General features: G+C 40.2%; 1 protein-coding gene across 4 annotated transcripts in view; it reads right to left on the bottom strand.

Moving 5' to 3' along the window:
- BIRC6 (baculoviral IAP repeat containing 6) overlaps positions 1-26654 on the bottom strand; it is a gene marked incomplete at both ends in the record, with an annotated part of 235428 nt that overhangs the window by 5713 nt on the left and 203061 nt on the right. For all 4 annotated transcript variants that reach the window (XM_080711761.1, XM_080711762.1, XM_080711763.1 and 1 more), the window contains 7 exons: positions 1051-1239; positions 3695-3772; positions 4756-4917; positions 8237-8454; positions 10798-10908; positions 11507-11652; positions 26121-26331. In XM_080711761.1, the coding sequence (XP_080567887.1) occupies positions 1051-1239; positions 3695-3772; positions 4756-4917; positions 8237-8454; positions 10798-10908; positions 11507-11652; positions 26121-26331 (1115 nt within the window). The remainder of the gene's footprint in view (positions 1-1050; positions 1240-3694; positions 3773-4755; positions 4918-8236; positions 8455-10797; positions 10909-11506; positions 11653-26120; positions 26332-26654) is intronic.

The raw sequence follows: 26654 nt of genomic DNA, 5'->3' as shown, positions 1-26654 counted from the left end.
ATGGAACCCAGGGGCTTTCTACCCCCAGGCTACACTCCCAGACCTATTTTATATATTTTTGGAAACAGGGTCTTACTAAGTTGCTGAGAGCCTCACTAAGTAGCTGAGATTACAAGCGTGCCCCACCATGCCCAGCTCTGAAAGCTATTCTTTATTTTGAAATAAGGTCTTACTGAGCCTCAAAGGGCCTAAAGAGCTGAGGCTGTTCACAAACCATGATCCTCAGGTTTCAGCCTATTGAATGCTGGGATTGTAAATGTGTGCCACCATGCCTGGCAGAGTCTTTTTATTTTATTTTTTTGCAGGTCTGGGGATGAAACCAAGGGACATTTGACCTCTGAGCTATACCCGCTGCCCTATTTTTTATTCTTTATTTTGAAACAGGGTCTCACTGAGTTGCAGAGGGCCTCACTAAGTAGTAGCTGAGGCTGTCTACAAACCACGATCCTCCAGTCTCAGCCTCCTAAATACTGCCTGTTAATTATTCTTTATTTTGAAGCAGGTTCTTAATAAGTTGTGGAGGACCTCATTAAGTAGCTGAGGCTGGCTGCGAACCTGCCATCCTCCTGTCTCAGCCTCTCAAGTACTGGAATTATAAGCATGCCCGGCTTTAATGTCTTTCTTTTGATAATGGGGATTGAATCCAGACGCTTTCAACCTCTGAGTTACACCCCCAGCCCTTTTATTTATTTTGAAACAGCGTTTCACTAAGTTGCAGAGAGCCAGGCTAAGTTAAGAGGCTGCCTTAGAACCTGAGATCTTGCTGTCTTAGTCTTCCAAGTACACAGATTACAAGCATGCACCACCATGCCTGGCTTTCTGATATATTTAATAAAGCATTTCATTAATTTTATTGAACATATTCCTTTTTTCTGGTGATATTGAGAATGGAACCGAGGTGGGTACCATTAAGACACCCTTCAACCCTCTTTATTGTGAAACAAGGTCTTGCTAAGTTAACACGGTTGGTCTCTAGCTTTCTATCCTCCTATCCCAGCCTCCCAAGTACTGGCATTCCGAGCGTGTGTCACTGCAACAGGCTGAACATACCTCTTTAAAGCAAGGCGAAGGGTTTCTGATTTGTTCTAGCATTGCCCATTTAACCGTTGCTTGTCGAATGTTTCCATCATATTCTCGAGAACTCTGTGTGCCACTGGGAGTGCCTCTGGACCGTTCATATCCCGGTTCATTAAAATAAGGCTCAGCTACTAAGATAAGGGACTGAACAGATACTAACACCTAAGTAAAAAAGGACATACAGAGAAGTTAGAATGGAACATTTCATTACCAGTAAACTGATGGCTTGCTGTATTCACTAGGAGTCTCTTTTATTATGTATTTCCACATATTTCTACTCCTATGAAATTGAGGTTCATGATTATGACATTGAAAAACTATTAAAGAGAAATTAAGTTATATATTTTGTTTAAATTCTTGAATCTCTGAATAATAAAAACAGAATCCTATTTCAAGAAAGTACTAAAAAAATTTATGAACAAGCTACACTTTTTTTGAGGCAGGTTCTCACTATGTTACTCGGGCTGGCCTTAAGGGCTCCCCCTGCCTCAGCTTTGTCCCAAGGAGTTGGGCCTATAGGTATATGTTACCTGGCTCCCAAACCAATTTAAACAATATACTCAAATTGTCCTTACTTTTTTGGGGGTGGGTCTGGAGATAAAGACCAGGGGCATTCGATCTTGTAACTACACCCCCTGCCCTATTTTTTATTCTTTAGTTTGAAACAGGGCCTCACTAAGTAGCTGAGGCTGTCCGCAAACCGTGAATGCTTTGGTCTCAGCCTCCCGAATGCTGTGTGTCACCATGCCCGGCGTGTCCTTTTTTTTTTTTTTTTGGTGGTACTGGGGGTGGAACCCAGGGGCTTTCTACCTCTGGGCTATACTCCCAGACCTTTTTTATATTTTATTTGGAAACAGGGTCTCACTAAGTTGCTGAGCACCTTACTCGGTAGCTGAGGCTGGCTTCGAACTTGTGCAATCCTCTTGTCTCAGGCTCCCAAGCACGAGGATTACAGGCATATGCCACCACGCCCGGCTTTGTCCTTACTCTTAAAGAGCGTAAAACTAGACAATACTCACCACCAAGAAAAACTGCCACAGTATCAAAAAATCCCCACAACTTATTAGAAGTTCTCATTGGTAAGACGCTGTTATGGTTCTAAAATAACCTCCAACCAAACTTAGTTAGGAGCTTGGTTCTCTAGGAGTAATACTCAGAAAGCTTACTCCTAGCTAATATGATAATTCGAACTAGTACACCTATATATCTATTTAATTCAACATCTTTTTTTTTTTTAATCTACTGGGGATCAAAACCAGGGCTTTGCACATACACTATAGGCAAATGCTCTACCTCTGAGCTCCAACTCCAACCCATAGTTAAGAACCCCAAATATCTGAAATATATATGATACAATGTTTTATTTAGGCTAAAATTAACACAAAAAACTTAAACTGTATAATTATGAGACAAAAGTCCCATATTTTTAAAACTACCTGAAACAAAATAGATCACTGAAGGAACCTGGTTTTCTTTTGGCTAATTAGTTACCTCTAATTCTAATCGGACAATTCTTTTTAGTTGCTATTGTTATCTGGTGGTACCAAGATGAACTATACTTCAAGGCCTTTCTTATTTGAGACGGGTCTCACTAGCATGGTAGGCTGGCCTCGACCTTTCAATCCTCCTGCCTCAGTATTCCTGTGGCTGGGATTATAAGTGTGGGCCACTGTGCCCTGACAAATCTGACACTTCTGACATGGCCTTCTAGGGCGTAATTATTAGTCTCTGTCACTTGCCCTCTTACTCCTCTGCTTTTACTAACACCAATAGAATAAAATTCTAATTTTTCTACAAAAGCAAAGAAAAAAATTAATACTTATGATAAATCCTTAAACTTTTTTTTTTTTGGGGGTGGTACTGGGGTTCCTGGAAACCTTTCTACCTCTGGGCTACACTCCCAGACACCTATTTTTTTATATTTTTATTTGGAAACAGGGTCTCTTAAGCCAGCATGGCTGGCTCTGAACCTGCGCGATCCAAGTGCGGGGATTACAAGCGTGCGCCACCACGCCCGGCTAACCCTTAAACTCTTTACAACTTGGATTGAACTCAGGCACGCCACCTTCCACTAGGCTGCTGAGTCTTGCCAAGTTAGTGAAGCTGACTTTGAACCCGCGACTCTCCATGTACGGGAATTACAAGCATATACTACCACACTTGGCTGACAAAATCCAATTTTTGTCTTATACCCTTGAGAGTTTAAACTTCAAGTAAAATAAGACTCCATTTTACAAATTACTCATGTATAAGCTATTATGTATAACTATATTTAATATTTTTTTGGGGGGGTGGGGTGGGTCTAGGGATGAAATCCAGGGGTATTCTACCTCTGAGCTACACTCCCAGCCAGATTTTTTTTGAAACAGGGTCTTACTGAGTTGCAAAGGGCCTCACCACGTATCTGAGGCTGTCCTGACCCAGATCCTGCTGTCTCAGTCGCCCAAATGCTGGGATTACAAACATGTGCCACCACGCCCGGCTTCATAAGATATTTAATATGTATGTCCTACCATTCTACCTGTTTCGGTTTACTGTTTACTCAATCACTACATCCCCCCATAAAAAATGTACACAGTTCTTTATTTTGTGAGACTATCAGAAAAATTTTGTTTACTTGCAAAAAGCTTGAGGTCTGAGGGTTCCACTTCTCTTCAGGTCTTCCATGCCATGTGTTTAAGATGCTTAAACAAACCTGAAAAGAGGTTAAAAAAAAAAAAAAGAAAAGAAAATTATAAAGACTGGCTAAAGGCAAACAGCCACACCTACAAGTAAAAAAGAAAATACTTTCATGTCAAATTTTCTGTTTTATGTCCCAAACATACCCACCTACTGGTTAGTCTGTGAAAATAAACTGGTACCAGTGATATAACCCAGGGGGGGTTCTGTCACTGATTATATTCCCAGCCCTTTTTATTTTTAATTTTAATAAATATACTGGTCCAAGCTGGCTTCAAACTTGTGATTCTCCTGCCTCAGTCTGTTGAATAACTGGAATTACAGGTGTATGCCACTGCACCCAGACCAGACTATAAGTTTACACTGCTTTTGTTTTTTCAGGTGTAGAGATGGGACCCAGAGGCATTCGACCTCTGAGCTACACCCCCTGCCCTATGTTTTATTCTTTATTTTGAAATCTGGGCCTCAGTAAGTAGCTGAGGCTGCCTGTGAACCACAATCCTGTGGTCTCAGCCTCCTGAAAGCTGGGATTACAAGCGTGTGCCACCACACCCGGCTAAGTTTATACTTCTTAACAATGTAGAATTTCTGCCTTTCCAGTTTCTTTTTTTCTTTCTTTGTCCCTTCCTCCCTTCCTTCTTTTTTTTGAGGGTCTGGGGCTGGAACCCAGAGGCATTTGACCTCTGAGCTACAACCCCTGCCCAATTTTTTATTCTTTATTTTGAAACTGGGTCTCACTAAGTTGCGGAGGGCCTCACTAAGTAGCTGAGCCTGTCCACGAACCGCGATCCTCCAATCTCAGCCTCCCAAATGCTGGGATTACAAGCGTGCGCCACCATGCCCGGCTTCTTATCTTTCGACTAATCTGTGCATATATAGGCATTAAAGCATAAAAAAATTCTCTTAGAACAAAGATAATTTTTAAAAATTTTTTTCAAGTCACAAAGAACCTTTAGAACCAATATTGGCATTAAAAACAAATGACTGCAATTATATTACCTTGCCATCATTGTACAAGTTTGGGTTGAACCGCACACTGTGACCACCAGTTGTCTCCAGATTCACAAGAGGGGGCGAACTGGGATAATCTTGAGGGAAATAAACATCAAATTCAAAGCATCCATTTGCATAGGGGGTGTCGGCTGGCCCAGTTATCAGAACCTAGTATGTACACAAACAAAGAAAGGCCTGTCATACTCTTCTAGACACACATATTTTTTGTTTATTTGTGGCACTTGGGGTGGAACCCAGGGGCTTTTCTACCTCTGGGTTACACTCCCAGATCTATTTTCTATTTTATTTGGAAACAGGGTCTCATTAAGTTGCTTAGAGCCTCACTCAGTAGCTGAGGCTGGCTTCAAACCTGTGCGATCCTCCTGTCTCAGCCTCCCAAGCGCTGGGATTATAAGCGTGTGCCACCAAGCCTGGCTGTTTATTTATTTTTGTGGTGATGAGGATGGAGCCCAGGGATATTCTCTACTTCTGAGCTAGACCCTGAGCCTAATTTTATTTTTTATTTGGAAACAGAGTCTCACTAAGTTGCTAACAGCCTCACTAAATTGGTGAGGCTGACTTGAAACTTACAATCCTCCTGACTCAGCCTCCCAAGTCCTGGGATTACAAGTGTGTGCCACCATACCTGGCTTAGACAATGATATTTAAAACAGCACAACCTGATGAAAAATAAGAACCCTCTCCTGACAGCTTGTATACATCTCTACCATAATATGATAAAGAAGTTAAAAATAAACATAGGACTAAAACATTATTTTGGATTAGAATTATAGTGATTTGCTTTTGCTGAAAATAGGCCATTAAGAGAAAGATGTATTACTGGTGGCAAGAAAGTATACCTTAAAATCAAATACTTCTAAAAATAGTAAATTCCTTTGTTTTCCCCTAAAAACTGTCATGGCTTTCTCTAAAGTTCTTTCTTCCTTTTTTTTTTTTTTTTTTGTAGTACTGGGGATGAAACCCAGGGGCATTTCTGCCTCTGAGCTATAACCCAAGCATTATTTTTTATTTCTTTCTTTCATTTTTTGTAGTACTGGGGATGGAACCCAAGGGCATTCTACCACCAAGCTACATACCCAGCCCTATTTTTTATTCTTTATTTTAAAATAGGGTCTGAGTTGCAAAGGGCCTCTCTAAGTAGCTGAGGCTGTCCTCAAACCCAGATCCTCCTGTCTAGACCTCCCAAATGCTGAGGTTACAAGTGTGTATACCACCATGCCCAGCTCCTATTCTTTATTTTGAAACAGGGTCTTCCTAAGTTGCGAAGGGCTGATTGTGAACCTGTGATCCTCTTGTCTCAGCCTCCCAAGTACTGGGATTACAAGTGTGTGCCACCACACCCGCTTGTCTATAGTTTTCAAAAATTTGAGATTCTATATACATTCACTATGGTATCTCAAGGTATAAAGTTAAATGTCTGCTTTAAATCTTCATGTAAGTTACTGCTATAAGACATAGTATTTTTATATTCTTCTCTAGGATAATGACAACAAGATAACAGAAAAAAAAAAAGTTCTCATATGCTATGACTAAAAGGCTTGGAGAGAACAGCAGGTGTTTCCCTCAGAGTTACTGGCAGTGCAGAAAACAGCAGAGAGCCGGGCGTAGTGGCGCATGCTGTGGTCTCAATACCAGGGAGGCTGAAAGAGGAGGACTGCAGGCTCATGACCAGCCTCAGCGACTTAGTGAGGCCCTCCACAAAAAACAAACTTCCAAGTTTCAACTTATTGAACCAGTTAGAGATAACCTAATTCCTTCCTTCCTTCCCTCTTTCCCTCCCTCCCTCCCTCCCTCCCTCCCTCCTTACTTATGGTAGAGGGAATGGGACCCAGGGACATTCTACCTCCAAGCTGCACTCCCGGCCCTAATTTTTAGTCTTTTTTTTTTATTTTTTGAAACAAGGTCTCACTTGAGTTGCGAAGGGCCTAAATATCTGAGGCTGTCCGTGAATTGTGATTTTCCGGTCTCAGCCTCCTGAATGCTGGGATTACAAGCGTGCATGACCACTCCTGGCAACATGAGAGATTGAGATGTGTCCACATAGCCAACATGGTGGAGCACGCTTGTAATCCCAGCATTTGCAAGGCCGAGAAAGAAGAATCGCGGTTCACGAACAGCCTCGGTTACTTAGCGAGGCATTTTGCAACTCAGTGAGACCCTGTTTCAAAAATAAAGAATAAAAATTAGGGATGGGGCAAGTCACTTGGAGGTAGAATGTCCCCGGGTTTCATCATCAGTACCACAAAAAACAAAACAAAAAAAAGTATGCAAAAAGACAAAGGTTGGATGCGGTGGCGCACACCTGTAATCCTGGTACTTGAAGATTGAGACAGAGCGCTGCAGGCTTGAGACCAGCCTCGGCCACTTAGTGAGGCCATCTGCAACTTAGTGAGACCCTGTTTCCAAATAAAATGTAAACTGGGTCTAGGGGTAGAGCCGGGAGGTAGAAGACCCATGGGTTCCATCCTTAGTATCAAGAAGAAGCCCCCCCCCCCCACCACCAGCACACTCACACCAAAAAAAAAAAAAAAAAAAAAAAAGCAGTACCTTTCCACAACAAGAAATTCTTTTTCCTGGTCATTAGAATTAAATCATTTGAAATGGTGCTCTAAAACTGTGACAAGGCTACACACAACGAAGGTGGCTCTTTTGGTATTTTTTCTAGCTTTTCATTTATTGATTCATTCATTTATTCATGGTACTGGGGTGGAACCCAGGGGCTTTCAACCTCCAGGCTATACTCTGAGACCTATTTTATATTTTATTTGGAAACAGGGTCTCACTAAATTGCTGAGAGCCTCACTAAGTAGTTGAGGCTGGTTTCGAACCTGTGCGATCCTCCTATCTCAGCCTCCCAAGCACTGAGATTACAAGTGTGCACCACCACACCTAGCCACTTGTTTTTTAATTTTTTATTTTGAAACAGGGTCTCACTAGGTTGCTGAGAATCTCACTATTTGCTGAGGTTGTCTTCGAATCTATGACCCTCCTGTCTCAGCTTCCCAAGTACTAGGATTACAGTCCTGCACCACCACACTCAGCTAACTTTTTATTATTTATTTATTTATTTATTTATTTATTTATTTATTTATTTATTTTTGGTGGTACTGGGGATGGAACCCTTCTACCTCCAGGCTACACTCCCAGACCTATTTTATATTTTTATTTGGAAACAGGGTCTCTTAAGCCAGGGCGGCTGGCTTCGAACCAGCGCGATCCTCTTGTCTCTGCCTCCCAAGCACGGGGATTACAAATGTGCGCCACCACGCCTGGCTAACTTTTTATTTTGAACATCAGTCTGACCTACATATCCTGAACTGACATTATAAACAGACTTCTTTTACTGACATTCAAAGTGGTCAACAAAATTATTACTAGATTTTTAAAATTCATACTTTTGTCTACGGCTCCAAACGAGCAGCTGCGTAACTGAGGTGTGGAGATAGGGACAAGCTGCACTTCCTACCTTCATGATGTCCAGCCGCTCCTCATCACAGCGCACAAACACGCTGGAGGAGGAGGACAGAGGCAGGGAGGTGGAGAGCGTGACGGCCTCCTGGGCCAGGCGGCGGGCTCGGGCAGCGCTGTTGGCATCATTTGCATTTTTCACCTGAGACATGTAGTGGTAATTTACTTTAAAACCCAATTTCCCATCTTCATCTTCAGAAACCATCTCAAATGTATCTATAAGAAGGCAGGCAAAGAAAAGAATACTCAGCAAAAGAAAACCAGAGTGGAAGACAGATGTTGTGATGACATATATAACACTAATAAATAATTAGCATCACTTCTACTCCAAGTAGCTAGGACTTTAATGTAGAAGAAAGCAACTAGAAATGCTCACAGAATGCCTGCCTACACACACCAACACTGTTAGCTGGAATAGAAAAGATGGATGGAGCGGGTGTGGTGACGCACGCTTGTAATCCCAGTACTTGAGAGGCTGAGACAGGATGATCGCAGGATCGAGGGCTGACTCAGTAAGTAGACTTTCATCAACCTACTGAGACTCTCTTTCAAAATAAAACTAAAATAGGGCTGGAGGTGTATCTCAGAGGTAGAATGCCTCTAGGTTCAATCTCCAGTACCACACACACACAGAGAAGTAGTGTATAGAGTTTGACATGATGGTGCATGCCTGTAGTCCTAGTACTTAAGAGGCTGAGAGAAAATAATTTGCAGGTTTGCAGTTACCCTTGGCAACTTAGCAAGGCTATACTGGGGATAGAACCCAGGGTCATTCTACCTCCCGGCTACCCCACTGGCCCTATTTTTTATTCTTTATTTTGAAACAGGGTCATACTAAGTCGAGGAGGGAGGGCCTAAGCAGCTGAAGCTAGCCACGAACCTGGATCTTCCTTTCTCAGCCTCCCAAATGCTGGGATTTCAAGCATGCGCCACCACGCCCAGCTTCCAGCCCTATTTTTATTATTGATTTTGAAACAGGGTCTCACTGAGTTGTAAAGGGCCTCATTAAGTCACAGGGCATGGTGGTGACGACCCTGTTTCCAAATAAATCATAAAATAGGTCTGGGAGTATAGCCTGGAGGTAGAAAGCACCTGGGTTCCACCCCCCAGTACCATAAAAAAAGGGGGCCTAAGTAGCTGGGGCTAGCCACGAATTGCGATCCTCCTGTCTCAGCCTCACAAATGCTGAGATTGCAAGTGCGCACCACCACGCCCAGCCTGCTCAGCACCTTTTTGAGATCCTGTTTCTAAATAAAAAATAAAATTGGGTTTGGGGTACAGCTCAAAGGATGAATGCCCCTGCCTGGATTCATTATCCAGAAAACACACACACACACACACACACACACACACACACACACACACACACACACAGTAGTGTAAGTTGGATATAATATTTTATGAAAGCAACTCAGAATATGAAACAGTACAAAGTACTCTCAATATATTTCATTTAAATATGAATTTTTTTTTTTTTTGGTGGTACAGAGGATGAAACCCAGGGGTCTTCTACCTCCAAGCTATACTCCTAACCCTATTTTATTTTTTGGTTTGACACAGGATCTCTCTAAATTGCAAAGAGCCTCACTAAGTTGCTGAGGCTGGCCTGGAATCTATGATCCTCCTGTCTCAGCCTCCCAAGTACAGAGATTATAAGTAAACGTCACCCCACCCAGCTGCAGGCTGGCATTTATGACTTCAGGAGAGGGGGGGAAAACCATTTTCCAAGTACTCTGACTTAATGTAATTAATAAGCTAATTCTAAATTATTTACTTGAGTAGACTTGAAAGGACTTAAAAAGTTGTCCTTTAGCAGGGTATAGTGGCACACTCCTATAATCCCAGTACTTGGGGAGGCTTAAAAAGGAAGATTGCAGGTTCCAGGCCAGCCTCAGCAACTCAGTGAGGCCCTCATCAACATAGCTTCTAGGTTAAACCTTCAGTACCAAAAAAGAAAAAAAAAAGTTATTCTTTGTAAGATATGAATACAGCAGAAAAAAATAGGCTTGAACTTTCATATTTGCTTCGTCCTTTGCTGATACATATAAAGCAAAGGTATTCAAATATATTATTATACTAAATTAAAACCACTTGTTAGCCTCAGCTACTTAGTGAGGCCTTTAGCACCCCTGTTTCAAAAATAAAGAATAAAAAACAGGGTTGGAGCCGGGTGTGGTGGCGCACGCTTGTAATCCCCGCGCTTGGGAGGCAGAGACAGGAGGATCGCACAGGTTCGAAGCCAGCCGCGCGCGCTGGCTTAGGAGACCCTGTTTCCAAATAAAAAAGTATAAAAAATAGGTCTGGGAGTGTAGCCCGGAGGTAGAAGGGCTTCCAGGAACCCCAGTACCACCTAAAAAACAGGGTTGGGGATAGAGCTCAGAGGTACCCCTGGGTTCAATCCCCAGTACCACAAAAAAAGAAAGAAAAAAATTTCCATGTATACATAAGTATAATTTATGTTATAAGCAAGTCTTAAAATTCTTTACAAAGAACTTGTTTCAATAGCACTATTAAAACAAACCCCCAAATAATATTAACAAATGAAAAGTTTCAACTTACCAAACTGTAGTTTCTTCATAACAACCACATATTTTTCTTCAAGTGATTTTAATACTGACAAAGGTTTTGGTTTCATAGCCACCTTCTTTGAGTATTCACCTAATTTCTTTTCTGTTATTTAAGAGTATAAGATAATGTAAGTATATATATTTTGAGGATGAAATTAAAAGCAATTTACTTTTATAGTATAAAATTCTAATTCCAAAAAATTGCCAAACTCTTCATAATTATCTTTTTTACCATGTTAAGATTTCTAAAAAAAATAAAGGAATTTTTAAATTTCAAATTATAATAGGACAAAAATATAATCAACTTTAAAAATCACAGAAGCAAGCCAAATGATAATAGTATCATTGTTCTCTTCTATTGCTAATATATGAAATGTCGATTTAAACTAAATTCTCATACATAGTCTTAATGGATGATTTCCTATCTAAGAAAATAGCATTTTTCAATTTCAGTGATAAGAATTTATGATGCACACTCTTAGTCCACTAAATTTAGTCTTAGCTGTCATATGTAATAGAGATAAATATTTTAAAATTAGGTAATATTTAGAACTGAAACCTGACAAGGAATAAAACCTGACAGACAACAAACTTTTTAAGTAAATGAGCTTGCCTAAAAACCATTACTGTAAAGCAGTAAGAAAAAGCCAGCCACTTTCAGCAGGCCCAACGGGAAGTCACAAAGAGGAAGAGCCTCATACCTTGATTAGCCTGCCGCAAGCTGGTGGTGGCCGCATAGACGATCTCAGCAGTCTTTTGGATGTCTGGAACCAAAAGAGTAAGCCCTTCTGGCTCTTGATCAGATGCATCTGCTTTTACTCCTGTCTTAACATTTTCCCTTTTAGATCTGAATATTTTTTAAATATGAAAAGAAATCCAAGAAAAATTAGGATTTTAGGACTTAAAGCAAACAGCTCCATTATAACAGCAGCTAAAAAAAAAAAAGAGTATGCACCACATTTATCTTATGTGATATGTAGTAGGCATAGTTTAAGTTATATTCATTATTTTTCAGAAGCCATAGGCTAATGCCTAGGCTAATAAAGTTATACCGACTTTAATCTTCTAATTAAAAACAGGATGGCTCTCTTCTGTACTTGAATTGGGATTCAAAGAACCACATATAAAGTACTATTTTATTTTCCTCAGAGTATATAATTTTCCAAGAATAAAAAAAAATATTATTTCAGAGTAAAATGTAGTTAACAATTGAATATCTTACCACATGTGCTTTTATACACTGTACCTTTAATGAAACACTAAGTCTAAGGACATGATCATTTTAAAGATATTACTTCTTATCAGGATCTAAAATGCACCCAAGCTTTGATCAAATAATTTATTTAATCAAATAATTCTAAAAGGATGGTTTCAGTGTCTCAGGCATAAATATGTTTCTTAAAATTTTCTAGATGAACGTAGTAGTAGGTTAAAATAAGATTCACTAAAAATCACATTTTCTATTTCAACTCTTAACACATCTTATTCACACAGCACTTCTGTTGCTTATATTCTAAAATATCTGCATCTTCATTAATTCTGAAAGAATTTTTTTTTTGGGGGTGGGTCTGGGGATGTAGAACACAGGGGCATTCAACCTCCAAGCTACACCCCCCGCCCTATTTTTTATTCTTTATTTTGAAACTGGGTCTCACTGAGTTGCTGAGGGCCTCACTAAGTAGCTGAGGCTGTCCACGAACCGCTATCTTCCAGTCTCAGCCTCCCAAATGCTGGGATTATAAGCGTGCACCACCACGCCCGACTCAGAAAGAAAATTTTAAAACAAAATCACATATATGTAAAGGCATTTAAAATATTTCTGCTAAACTATAACCTAAACTATTCAGCACTTATTTTATTAGTTGTATCTCTACCAACAAAAAATTTTTCCCATTGTATGTGTGCATTTGTATGTCTCTGAGGACTGAATCCAGGGGCATTCTTCCTCTGAGCTACATACACCCCTAGACCTTTTTATTTGTAAACAGGGTCTTACTAAGTTGCTGAGGACCTCACCAAATTGCTGACGCTGTCCTCAAACCTTTAATCATCCTGTTGCAGCCTCCCAAGTACTGGGGTTACATCTCACAAAGTGGCTATGGAGCTGTAGAGAACTATAAGGAGAACAAACTGGGGAGGAACCTTTAATCAAATAATAAGCCATCTATGTAAAAAGGAACCTTTATGACAAAGACAAAAATCTGCTCAGAAGCTACTCAATGCTTAACCACAGGCAGGTAGTAAGTAGTAAAGAAGCCATTCACTTGGGAAGCAAGAGCAAGTGGGTAAAATATGATGTGCGTGCTTTGAATGTGGTTCCCAAGGGGTGGAAAAACACTAGTGGCCACAAATGTTTCTAACAATAGAAGATATTATGCCATCTCCCCTGGTTAGATGACTTAACTAAAGAGGAACAATTTGTCACTGGATTAATGCCTTTCCTCTTGTGTTCTCACCTTATCTTTCTTGAGATACAAGAAACTAGAGAACACATACCTACTTTCCTTCGCCAGACAGTAGAACCACTAGGTATATATTGTACTGTCAACGTTTTGGCCATCAACCTCCTTTGGTGTGAGTGTGGTACTGGGGCTCAAACCCAGGAGCATTCTACTTCTGAGCTACATTACCAGTCCTTTTTTTATTCTTTATTTGAAAACAGGGTCTCACTAATTTGTGGAGGGCCTCACTAATGGCCATCAACTTTTTTTTTGGCAGTACTGGAGATGGAACCCAGGGGCATTCTACCCCCAAGCTATACCCTCAGCCCTTTTATTATTATTCTTTATTTTGAAACAGGGTCTCACTAATTTGCAGAAGGCCTCACTAAGTAGCTGAGGCTGTCCGCGAACCGTGATCCTCCTGTTGCAGCCTCTTGAATGCTAGGATTACTACCACGCCCAGCTGGCCATCAACTTCTATATGTGTATTGGCATGCATATGGAGAGTATAGTGCATGTTTTAAAACATAAAATACTAAACATTTTTATTGATAGAATCAACTAAGATACTGTATTTTTATGATTATTATATAAAAGTTACTATAAAGTTCAATAATCTAACAATTTCTTCCTCTTTTGTTTTTTTTCTCCTAAAGTACTGTGGATGGAATTCAGGGGCCTTCTATCTCTGGGATACAACCCCAGACCTATTTTTTGTTTTTTTATTTGGAAACAGGGTCTTGATAGGTTGCTGGGGTTGGCTTCAAACCTGTGATCCTCTTTACTGTCTCAGCCTCCCAAGTACTGGATTACAAGTGTGCACCACTATGCTGACGTGTGGCCATTTCTTAATACAGAAGCGATTCTGGTAGAGAAGCTGAGACAAATTCTCAATTCTATCTACCAAAAGCTATTAATAACCAGCGACAAACACTGAGAACCAAGAGAAGTACAAAACTCAACTGTATCTCCTTTGAAGTCATGGGAACTTTTCTCTCTCCGACTGTAAATGATTCTTCTACTGAGTTAAAAAAAAAACCTCTTAAGTACTTGAGCCATTGAATTATAAGAAAATATCAAGTTGTTTAAGAAAAGTTATGGTTATAGTTATAATAAAATATAGGTGACTTCCCAAGTATAGCACCAACCAGCTGATCCACTGTACTCTAAATAAAAATTTCACTTAAAGAAACATACCTAGGAAAGCAGAGAAGAAAGATATAAAATTGAAGCTTGTTTTCCCAGAAAAGATATTCTCCTTAAAGAAATAAGAACCTCAGGTGTGGAGGTGAACTGTGTTACTGCAATTGAGGATTTACTGCCTTCATCTTACTGATATACATGTTAGCCTGATTCTTAAAATTTTTAAAGCCCTATTCATGAATACCAATTCCTAAGTTCAGTTTTAAAAAGAAAATTAGGAAGTTGGTTATTAATGTAAACAGGATGGTACATTTTGTGTATTTTTTAATTTTAAAATTCAGTAAAAAAAAAGTACAAGAGTTCAGAGAAGCTTTAAAAACTTTTGTACACCAAATGCATAAAATAAATCATATATATCTTAGACTTTTATACAGGATCTAATCAGAATTTTATTTGAATAGGGTCTCTGACAAAAACATAAAGAAAAAAGGGGATAATCTCCCCCAAAGTGACAGTATTTCAAATATATAGAGAACACACACTATCTGCCTATCCGTGATTGCAACTGAAGTTGCAGGTTACTGTCAACCCATATGTAGGCCCAGCTCACGAAAAAAGGCCATACCTTAGCTCACATCCTGAAGTCTGTGTGAAAAGCTATTTGAGTTCAAGGCACCTAGCTGGAAGTAGGTCTCTGAGACTGACAATGGATCCAACATGGTAAAAGCAATCAGCGACGGCCGCTACCATGGTATCCGCTGCATTGTGATACGTTGAATCTGGTTGTGATCACTGCCCTGAAGAAATATGAGGAAGCAACTGAAGTTTCTACTATTTCACAGAATTATCTGCAAGCATTTTCCACTATGCTGTGAATTCCAACTAGAGACCTAAGAAGTTAAGCAAATGCTGGCTCTGAAATATCTAAACTAGGATGTGAGCAAAATGGGCAAATCTTTCTTCCCAAAACAAGAGGGGACAAAACCCCATGCCTCAACATTCACTTATACTCAATTAAGCTGGATATTATTAAGGATATACCACACTTTGTTCTTATAATCTGTAAACTGAGAACAGAGTAATATAGCTATTCTTGGTAGATCATTAGGCAAGACATCTTTAACCTCCTACCCTCCTAATTCGAAAGCTGAAAGTATCACATAATTCAAATAAACACTAAAAAGGTAGTCACTTGAAGAAATTACTCAGGGCTCTATGCTGAAATATCTATATCCAGAACTATTAAGAATTAGCAGATAAGAAGATTGAGAAAAACATAAGAGAATGAAGCTTATTTGTTTACAAACAATTGTTATACTTGTCCTTATTTCTAAAATTCATTGCCAGGGACTACAGTTTAGAAAACATTAACATTAGAGGTAAACTGAAGGATTTAAAAAAAATTTATTGCTGTGGAGCCAGGCTTATAATCCCAGCATTTGGGAGGCTGAGACCGGAGGATCGTGATTCGCAGACAGCCTCAGGTACTTACTAAAACCCTTTGCAAAGTTTCAAAATAAAGAATAAAAAAATAAAAAGTAGGGCAGGAGGTGTAGCTCAGAGGTTGAATGCCTCTGAGTTCCATCCCCAGACCCGGAAAAAAAAAAATCTCTGTGGAGAATTATTTGCTTTTACTGTCTCCAGAAAGCATGAAAATAATTGGTGAAATACACCAATAAATGAGGCAAAGACCTCTGTAAAATATTTTCCATGATTCTTTTTCTTTCTTTCTTTTTTTTTTTTTTGTGGTACTGGGGGTGGAACCCAGAGGCTTTCTACCTCTGGGCTATACTCCCAGACCTACTTTTGGAAACAGGGTCTCACTAAGTTACTGAGAGCCTCACTAAGTAGCTGAGGCTGGCTTCGAATCTGTGTGATCCTCCTGTCTCAGCCTCCCAAGTGCGGGGATTACAAGCGTGCACCACCACGTCTGGCTTCCATGATTATTTTAAAGTTTAACTTTTTATTTATTTATTTATTTTTTGTGTGGGTCTGGGGATGGAACCCAGGGGCATTCAACCTCCGAGCTACACCCCCTGCCCTATTTTTTATTCTTTATTTTGAAACAGGGTCTCACTGAGTTGCAGAGGGCCTCACTAAGTAGCTGAGGCTGTCCACGAACTGCGATCCTCCTGTCTCAGCCTCCCAAATGCTGGGATTACAAGCATGCGCCACCACGCCCAGCTCAAGTTTAACTTTTAATTACAGAGCTTTAATCTTTTTTTTTTTTTTTTTTGTGGTACTGGGGTTCCTGGGAGCCCTTCTACCTCCGGGCTACACTCCCAGGCCTATTTTATATTTTTATTTGGAAACAGGGTCTCTTAAGCCAGCGCGGCTGGCTTCGAACCTGCGCGATCCTCCTGTCTCCGCCTTTCAAGGGCGGGGATTACAAACGTGCGCCACCATGCCCTGCTCCAGAGCTTTAATTTTTATGTAAGCTCTTTTTTGGGGGGGATGGGTGATACTGGCAATTGGCAATCAAACTCAGGGACATTCTACCTCTGAGCTACAACCACAGCCCTATTATTTATTTATTTATTTACTTATTTATTGCAGATCTGGGGGTAGAACCCAGGGGCATTTGACCACAGAGTTACACCCCCTGCCCTGTTTTATTCTTTATTTTCAAACTGGGTCTCACTGAGTTGCAGAGTAGCTGAGGCTGTCCACAAACCACGATTCTTCGGTCTCAGCCTCCCGAATGCTGGGATACAAGCATGTGCCACCACGCAAGGCTTTATTTTTTTATTTTGAAACAGGGTCTCCTAAATTACCACACACCATCTCCAAACCAGCAATCCTGCCAAGTACTGGGATCACAGTTTTGTTATCACCATACCCAGCATTTAAATTCTTTCTAAATGAAAGTATCATCTTCAGCCTAGCGTGGTGGTACACGCTTGTAATCCCAGCACTTGGGAGGCTGAAACAGGAAGATCACACAGGTTCGAAGCTAGCCTTGGCTACTTAGTGAGACTCTCTGCAACTTTGTGAGACCTTATTTCAAAATAAAGAATAAAAAATAGGGAAGGGGGTGTAGCAAGGAGGTCAATTGCCCCTGGGTTCCATCCCCACTCTCATAAATATAAAAAATAAACAATAAAAACTGGGGGTGAGGGTGTCAGAGGTAGAATGCCCCTGGATTCCATTCCCAGGACCGCAGATAAATAAATAAATAAATAAATAAATAGCCTTGATTTCTGTATTAGATTATAATAAATTTTAGGCTAGATCAAACATCACTAACATAATGATGGTATTAGGTAATGTGGAAGAAGGTAGTTGCCAAAAATTTCATGCTTCATCAGTTACCAAGACAACCTAACTGAGACAAAGAAATTAAAGAAAATGCTGGCTCCTGTCTCTAGAACAAAGTAAAACGTCTAATGAGCAACTGAACTTAAGGTCATCGATAAATAAACTTTTCAAGAAATGTCTGGGTAGGAACATTTTGTAGGTACGAGAGGGAGAGGTAAAAGAGGAGACACTACAAAAGATTTTCCCAAAGAAACCAAAATAGAACTGAAACTAAAATTCTTTAACTGACTCAAGTCCTACAAGATCCACCTTGAGGAGGTTAAAATAAGATAATCTGATATAAAACAAGTCTTGCAAGAAGTGGGCCACGTGGTAAATAAATAGAAGGCAGGGCATTTCTACAAAAGAACCGAGTGACCCACCAGCAAGGAACTCTGAGATACCTCAGATGGCAACCAAAGGTCATTGTTTCAATGCTGCTGAAGAGAAGTTTCAGGTCCAGAACACCTTACAATGAACGTTATACGCTGTCTTACTAGAAATTAAGACTTCTCGACTAGCAATAAGTCTCTTAATATTTTTTGGAAAACCACAAAACTGAGTATTCTAAAATATGTTTTGTTTCTGGAGTCGAGCAGGAAAGGTCTGCACATAGATCAGAGATAATCGCTTTGGTTCTGCTTCTGAGGAAGTTATTTGGTGTCACATTTATTCAAAAGTAAAGCCAAACTGCCACGGCTAAACTTTGACTACAGTGACCAGCTGACTCCATCCTGAGACATGCAGGCTGTGGTAACCGGCAAGGGACAGATTTCACCAAGACCACTGGGTAAAGGCTGAAGGGGTCACATCTTCACATGATTATTTTGTAGGCAACAGAATATATTTCACATTAGGCAATTATATTTAAATTCTTGAGAAAAGTATATGTAAAAGTACTGTATTATCTATTATTCAAAACGAGTGAATATGGTCACCCTGAGAGCATCCAAAAAATATAGTAATAAAAGTTTCAAACTCTAGTCAAGGAAGTGAATTTCACCTAGCATTTAAGTCCTTGGCATGTGAATTCTAACCTTTTTTGTTCTAAGTAAGTGCCTAGTATGGTAGTAGGTAAGTAAAAAAAAAAAAAAAATTTTTTTTTTTTTTTAATTTGGAAGCCCCTTTGATCTGTGAGTGTGGTAGTGGGAGGTACTGGGGACTGAATGTGGGGGTATACTACCACTGAGCCACACTCCTTGCTCCTGTAATTTTGTTTTTTTGGTGGCACTAGAGAAGCCAGGGGCCTTTCTACCTCCGGGCTATACTCCAAGCCCTATTTTATATTTTATTTGGAAACGGGATCTCACTAAGTTGCTGAGAGCCTCACTAAGAGCTGAGGCTGGCTTCGAACCTGTGCGATCCTGTCTCAGCCTCCCAAGCACTGGGATTACAACTATGCCTGGCCCTCCTGCATTCTATAAAATTTGAAATACTCTCACTAAATTCTCCTGCCTCAGCTTCCCAAGTACTGAGATTATAGGCATGTACCACCACACCTGGCTCTTTGATCTTTTTTGATAACTCAGGTCTCAGCCTCCCAAATGCTGGGATGATAAGCATGCACCACCACGCCCGGCATAATCATAAATGTAAGGCAAGTGATCTTCACTTCAATCATCTTCATACTTCTCCATCTCTTCTTACACAACATTTAGATGTAAGAAAATGCTAACCCATAAAATTTTCTTCATTCTTATTCTTTGAATTATCAGATCAAAATCAGGTTTAAGCATGGTATTAAGATAGGATAATCGCAATTAAGTTATCCCAACAGCAGTAGCAAATTTCTTTCTTGTACCTTGCCAAAATTATCCTTTAAATTTTCTCATCTCCAAAAGGAAGGTAAAAATCATAAATAAAACATACAAAAGATAATAAACAAGTCATTTCAATGAAAATATATGTAGTAATCACATTCATCACACAAAGATCTGCAAAGTACTTTAATTAACATACTTTTTCTTTTAAGATAACCAGAGTGAAAAACAATAAACCTTCATTTGAAGAGGAGAAAAATTGCATCCCTTCTCTTTGTTAAAAAAAGAAAACTGTGCCGGGCGTGGTGGCACACGCTTGTAATCCCCGCGCTTGGGAGGCAGAGACAGGAGGATCGCGCAGGTTCGAAGCCAGCCGCGCGCGCTGGCTTAGGAGACCCTGTTTCCAAATAAAAATGTAAAAATAGGTCTGGGAGTGTAGCCCGGAGGTTGAAGGGCTTCCAGGAACCCCAGAAAGCTGGGCGTGGTGGTGCACGCTTATAATCCCAGTACTTGGGGAGGCTGAGACAGGAGGATTGTGGTTCATGGACAGTATCAGCTACTTAGTGAGGACCTCAGCAACTTAGGGAAATCCTGTTTCAAAATACAGACTAAAAAATAGGGCTGGGGATGTAGCTCAGAGGTAGGATGCCCCTGGCCCCTGGCTGCCATCTCCAGTACTGAAAAAAAGAAAAAAAGTATCTTGCCAGACTAATGTATTTTAAAAATAATGTATTTTACTCTTCCTCAATGTACCAGATCCTTGTAGGAAAGCAGGGACTTGGTAACACATGTGCTTCTGCTGGTTTCTTTTCTTAACAAAGGCTGCAATGTGATAGAGACCATGAGGGATCTTGCTAAGAGGCACATGCAAGTCTTAGTATCAAACCTACTAGAGTTTCTCTGTTAGTAAAATGAAGTTGCTAAAGATAGTTTTTGCATGGGATCAACAAAAAGGTAAAATAATATGAGTAAAATGAGTTCCTTTAACTGTTATTTTGATTTTGTGCCTTTGTTGGCACACATTTTAAAGTCTAAAGTACTTTTTTTTCTAACTGTAAAAAAAAAAGAACTGAAGAGTAATTTTTTTGAGGTAATCAAAGAGAAAAATAAAGAGCGTTAGTTAAGTGAAGTTAGTTAGTTAAGTTAGTTAGGTAGTTATCCACTACCTAAAAATTAAATTTTCAGCTGGAAGTGGCAGTGCACACTTGTAATCCCAATACTTGGAATGCGGAGACAGAAGGATCCGGGTTCGCGGCCTGCCTCAGCTACTTAGTGAGGCCTTCTGCAACTTAGTCAGACCCTGTTTCAAAGTAAAGAATAGAAAATCAGGCTGGGGGTGTTGCTCAGAGATAGAATGTCCCTGGGTTCAATCCCCAGCACCAAAACCTTTAACCAAAATAAATAAATAAAATAAAATAAAATAAAAATTTTAAATTTTCCTAGTGAGTTAATACATTCTATACAGAAGTCAATTTGTTTTTCAGAAAATTACACAACATATGTTACTAGAACAGAAAATAAGATTTAAGAAAGGCAAATTGATCAAAGAAGCATGACACATTTCCAGATTTCATTCACTGCAATAAGCAACTTCTATAATTATAATTAGGATTCAAATGATTATATATCCATTTTTGTAGGATCTACTGGAAATTATACCATAAAAATGCAGACTAAATAAAGATTTCCTTATTATACTTTCATATTTTTAACACTACAAATTTGTGTTACTGTCTTTGACCAAGACTAAACAACATTTCAAACTGCTATGTAACTTTCAATGCATTATACCTCTGATCTATGCCCCCAGACCCATTTTATTTTTTATTTGGAAACAGGGTCTCGCTAAGTTGATGTGAGCCTCAGAGTTGTTGAGGCTGGCTTCGAACCTGTGACCCTGGGCTGGGCGTGGTAGTTCTCCCTTGTAATCCCAGCATTCAGGAGGCAGAGACAGGAGGGTTTTGGTTTGCAGACAGCCTCAGCTACTTAGAGAGGCCCTTTGCAACTCAGTGAGAACCTATTTCAAAAAGGATATAAAAACTAAAAAATAGGAATGGTGGTGTAGTTCAGAGGTAGAATGCCCCTGGGTTCCATCCCCAGTACTGCAAAAACCAAAACCAAACCCAAATTAAAAAAACCCTGTGATTCTCCTGTCTCAGCCTCCCAACTACTGGGATTACAAAAGTGCAACACTACTCCTGGCTTTCAACTTTCAATTAAAAAAAAAAAAAAAAAAAAAATATATATATATATATATATATCCTTGAAGCCAGAAATGGTGGCATATGCTTGTAATCCCAGTACTTGGGAGGCTGAGACAGGAAGATCACAGTTTCAAAGTTAGCCTCGACAACTTAGAGGCTCTACACAAGTTAGTGAGACCCTGTTTACAAATAAATAAAATCGGGCTGGGGGTTTAGCTCAGAGGTACAGTGCCTCTGGGTTAAATTCCTACACACACACACACACACACACACACACACACACACACACACAGAAAAGAAAAAAAAATCCCTGGGTAAAAAACACCCAGGGCTTTCCAAACTTTCATTGTTTAGTTGTAAGGTAGTAGAGTTGTCTTAAAACGCAGTGACCTAAGTTACAGAAATGCAAGGCAAGATTCCGCCTAACACTACTGATTTCTTGTATAGGAGTAAGGGAGGCTGATGACCAGGGCAGAGGACAGGATGTTCAATTAGATGCTTCTTAAGGAGAAATGAGCTCAATTACAGAATTAAGATGTTCAGTTCAACTATGGTACCACCCTATTTTTGTATAATTACACTGGCTTCCCTCAGTTACCTTTACTTCATTCAGAAAGATTTTGGAATGCCACTGTAGAGTATGGGACCAAATACAACAGAACAAACACACTGTCAAAGAAAATACAACTTCACATATGCCTTCCTGAGTAACTGAGTATTAAGAACGTAGAGCTTTTATTTTTGAGATGAGGTATCACTACAGTGTTCACACTGATCTCAAGCAATCTTCCTGTTTCGGCTAGAACTACACATGCGAACCACCGTGCCTGGCAGAACCAGTAGTTCATTTCTCTATCAGGTGGTCCTTTTATTTTCTTCCCTCATCGATGACTCTTATGCCAAGCACTGATTCATTAGTTTCTAAAGTGATGGTAGCAAATTAAGCCAATTATGACAGAATGATCTGATAAACTGATTTTCCCTCAAAGATAAACCCTGACAAAATCTTTTTCTCTAGTATCCAGTTCTCTCTGCCAATCATTCAACATGTGCTGTTTTAAGTTGTGAACATAAACTGACTCAAAGGACCATAGACAAAAGAACAAACATCTACTAGCAGTACAAACACCCTCAAAGCTATAATGCCACCTGGGTTCAAACTGCAGTACCAAAAAAAGAAATAAAGTACCAAAAAAAGAAATAGCTTTTTCTAGGTTATTTAAAAACAGTTTTCAAGTACACTGGTGCATGCATGTAATCACAGGTACTTGGGAACCTGAGGCAGAAGGACTGCAAGTTTGAGATCATCCTAGGCAACTGAGTGAGACCCTGTTTCAAAAACGAAAAAAGGTGCAAACTAGCCAGGTATGACAGTGCATGCCTGTGATCCCAGTGCTTGGGAGGCTGAGACAGGAGGACACCAAATTGGAAGTTAATCTTAAGCAATTTAGTGAGACTCTCAGCAACTTAGACTTGTTTTTAAAAAAGTAAAAATTTAAAAAATGAAAGCCAGGCATAGTGTCCCACACTTAAATCCCAGGACTTGAAAGGTTGAGAAGGTTTAAGGCCAGCCTCAGCAACTCAGTGAGATAATTTCAAATTAAAAAGGGCTGGTATGGTGGCGCACGCTTGCAATCCCAGCATTTGGGAGGCTGAGACAGGAGGATCGCAGTCTGCAGGCAGCCTCAGCTACTACTTAGTGAGGCCCTATGCAGCTCAGTGAGATCCTGTTTCAAAATAAAGAATAAAAAATAGGGCTGGAGGTGTATCTCGGAGGTAGAATGCTCCTGGGGTTCTATCCCCAGTATTGCAAGGAAGAAAAAAAAAAAAAAAAAAAAGGCTAGGGGGTAGTTGGGCATTGTGGCACAATCCCAGGACTTGGCTTATAGTTTTGCAGCCAGCCTCAGCTATTTAGTGAGGCCTTCACAACTTAGTAAGATCCCATCAAAATAAAGAATAGCCAGGCATGGTGGTGCACACTTATAATCCCAGTACTTGGGAGGCTGAGACAGGAGGATCCCAGATTCGCTGCCAGCTTCAGCATAGTGAGGCCCTTTACAACTCAGTGAGAGCCTGTTTCAAAATAAAAAAATAAAAAATAGGGCTGGGGGTGTATCTTGGAGGTAGAGTAACCCTGGGTCCCATTCCCAGTACAGCAAAAACAACAACGAGCCGGGTGTGGTGGCACAGGCTTGTAATCCCAGCGCTTGGGAGGCTGAGGCAAGAGGGTTGCATAGGTTCTAAGCCAGCCTCAGCTACTTAGTGAGGCTCTCAGCAACTTAGTGAGACCCTGTTTCCAAATAAAGTATAAAAAATAGGTCTGGGAGTATAGCCCGGAGGTAGAAAAGCCCCTGAGTTCCATCCTCAGTACCACAAAAACCAAAAAACAAAAAGGAAGACAAATAAACAAACAAAAAACAAAATGAATAAAATATAGTGCTGAGGGTGTAGCTCGGAGGCAGAATGCCCAAGGTTCAATATCCAGTAATAAAAATCAAATTAAAAAATAAATAGTTATGCCGGGTGTGGTGGCGCACACTTGTAATCCCTACGCTTGGGAGGCGGAGACAGGAGGATCGCGCAGGTTCAAAGATAGCCGTGCTGGCTTAAGAGACCCTGTTTCCAAATTTAAAAAAATATATAAAATAGGTTTGGGAGCATAGCCCGGAGGTAGAAGGGATTCCAGAAACCCCAGTACCACCAAAATACTATAGGGGGCAAAGTGGGGTAGGGGGGAAGAACTTAGTGGTAAAGCATTTGCCTAGCATGCTCAAGGCCCTGAGTAACTAAATGTTGCAAGTGTTGCTGGGGATTGAACTCAGGGGTATTCTACCTCTGTTTTACACACTTGCCCTTTTTATATTTTGTGTTGAAACAGGATCTTTCTAGGTTGCGGACTGTCTTGCTAAGTTGCTGAGTCTGGCATCAAAATTCCTGTCTCAAGCTAGGCGTGGTGGCACATGCTTGTAATCCCAGCATTTGGGAGGCCGAGACAGGAGGATCGCAGTTTGTAGACAGCCTCAGCTACTTAGTGAGGCCCTTTGCAATTCAGTGAGACCCTGTTTCAAAATAGAGAATAAAAAATAGGGTTGGGGTGTAGCTCAGAGGTAGAATGCCCGAGTTCTACCCTCAGTATCACACACAAACAAAACAAAACAAAACAAAACAAAAAAACAAATCACCCTGTCTCAGCCTTACAAGTATTGAGATTATAGGTATACAACCACCATGCCTGGACAAAAAAAAAAAAAAAAAAACCCAAAACAAACACAGTTTGATAATACAATGTATGTTAATCTACTAAGGTACAAACTTAAACCAAAAATAATTTGAGAACTCAATTTGTTTTATAAAGATAAACAACTTCATTATAACTATGAAAAACAAACACTGACTTCTCCTGGCTTCTAAGAAAGGTTATACTATGAATTATAGCATGTATAAAACATTAAATAGGTATTGCCGGGCGTGGTGGCGCACGCTTATAATTCCAGCATTTGGGAGGCTGAGACAGGAAGATCATGGTTCGCAGACAACCTCAGCTACTTAGTGAGGCCCTCTGCAACTCAGTGAGACCCGGTTTCAAAATAAAGAATAAAAAATAGGGCAGGGGCTGTAGCTTGGAGGTAGAATGCACTGGGTTTCACCCTTAGACCAGCAAAAAACAAACAAACAAACAAACAAAAAAAACCCCGAAAAAAAAGAAAGAAAGAAAGAAAAAATAGGTGTAGCCCATAAATCCAGCAAATTTTCTTTCGTCTTTTCTTTGTGTGGTACTGGGGATATAAGCCCAAGGCATGCTACCTCTCTACTGTACCCTCAGCCTTTTTATTTATTTTGAAACAGGGTCTCACTCAGTTGCAGAGGCCCTTTTACCAAGTTCCTAAGGCTGTCCTCAAATCTGAGATTCTCTTATCTCAGCCTCCCAAGTACTGGGATTATAGATATACGCCATCATACCAAGCTCAACAATTCTGCCTCTAAGAATCTACCCTGCAGAACTTTCTATAAGACCCAAAAGACGTATATATGCAGTTATTAGAAATAGAAAAATACCCAAGTATTCACCAATAAATGAAGTAAAATACACCAACTACATGCAACGGAGAAATAAGAGTATTAAGACGGTGTCAGCACTGAGCATTTACCGACTGAAATGTGACTGCATCAGTACTCAGTGAGGATCAGCAGCTACTTGTGTAATCGGTACGACAGTGTGAAAGCATTAAAGAAAACTCCATTATCCACATCTATAAAATCACACAGGGAGATATATGATAAGCCACTGTGCAGAAACATATCTAAGTGTAGGATATAAGCACTTTTTCTTTATGTATTCATTAATATATTACTTAAGGTCGTATGTGCTCACAATATATGCCATTAAAAAAAAAAAGCCAAAAATGCCACAGAGCTATTTAAAAAATACTGTTAGAGGCAAGGTCGAGAGAAACAAACACAGTTTAGTACCTTAAACGGTTGGTATAGGTATCAACACAGGTCTTCATTTTGGCCAGTAATGTACCAACGGAAGTCTGACACTCAGACTGCTCTTCTTCCTCTTCACCATTCTCTGGAGAAAGAGGCAACAGCAGCGGCACCATGGTCGCACAAGAGGCGATGGCCCGGAGCAACTCCAGCAGAGCCCGGTACAGCGGCACGTGTCTTGCCATGTCCAGCACTTGGAGGAAGAGAGCGGGAAGTGCAAAGTGAGAACACACGCAACATACAAGTCTTCAGCAAGCCAGGCGCAGGCACCTGTAATCCCAGAACTTAGGCCGACACGGGAGGCTCGCTGGCTTGGGGAGGACCTCAGCAACACAGCAAGGCTCTCAGCAGCCCACAAAACCCTGTTTCCAAAGGTGATGTTAAAAGTGAGGGAGAAGTAGGCCTTCATTTATGCCTTCAAGGAACGATGCAGAGGAGAGGGTATTTCCTATTTACCAGGAATAAAATTTCTACATATACTTGCGTTTGTATTAAAGCCCCTTTCCCAGCCCATCT

Source organism: Muscardinus avellanarius, assembly GCF_963383645.1.
Source record: "Muscardinus avellanarius genome assembly, chromosome: 15".
Classification (NCBI taxonomy): domain Eukaryota; kingdom Metazoa; phylum Chordata; class Mammalia; order Rodentia; family Gliridae; genus Muscardinus; species Muscardinus avellanarius.
Note: the sequence above shows the minus strand (reverse complement) of the source record. Positions and strands in the feature narration are given on the sequence as shown.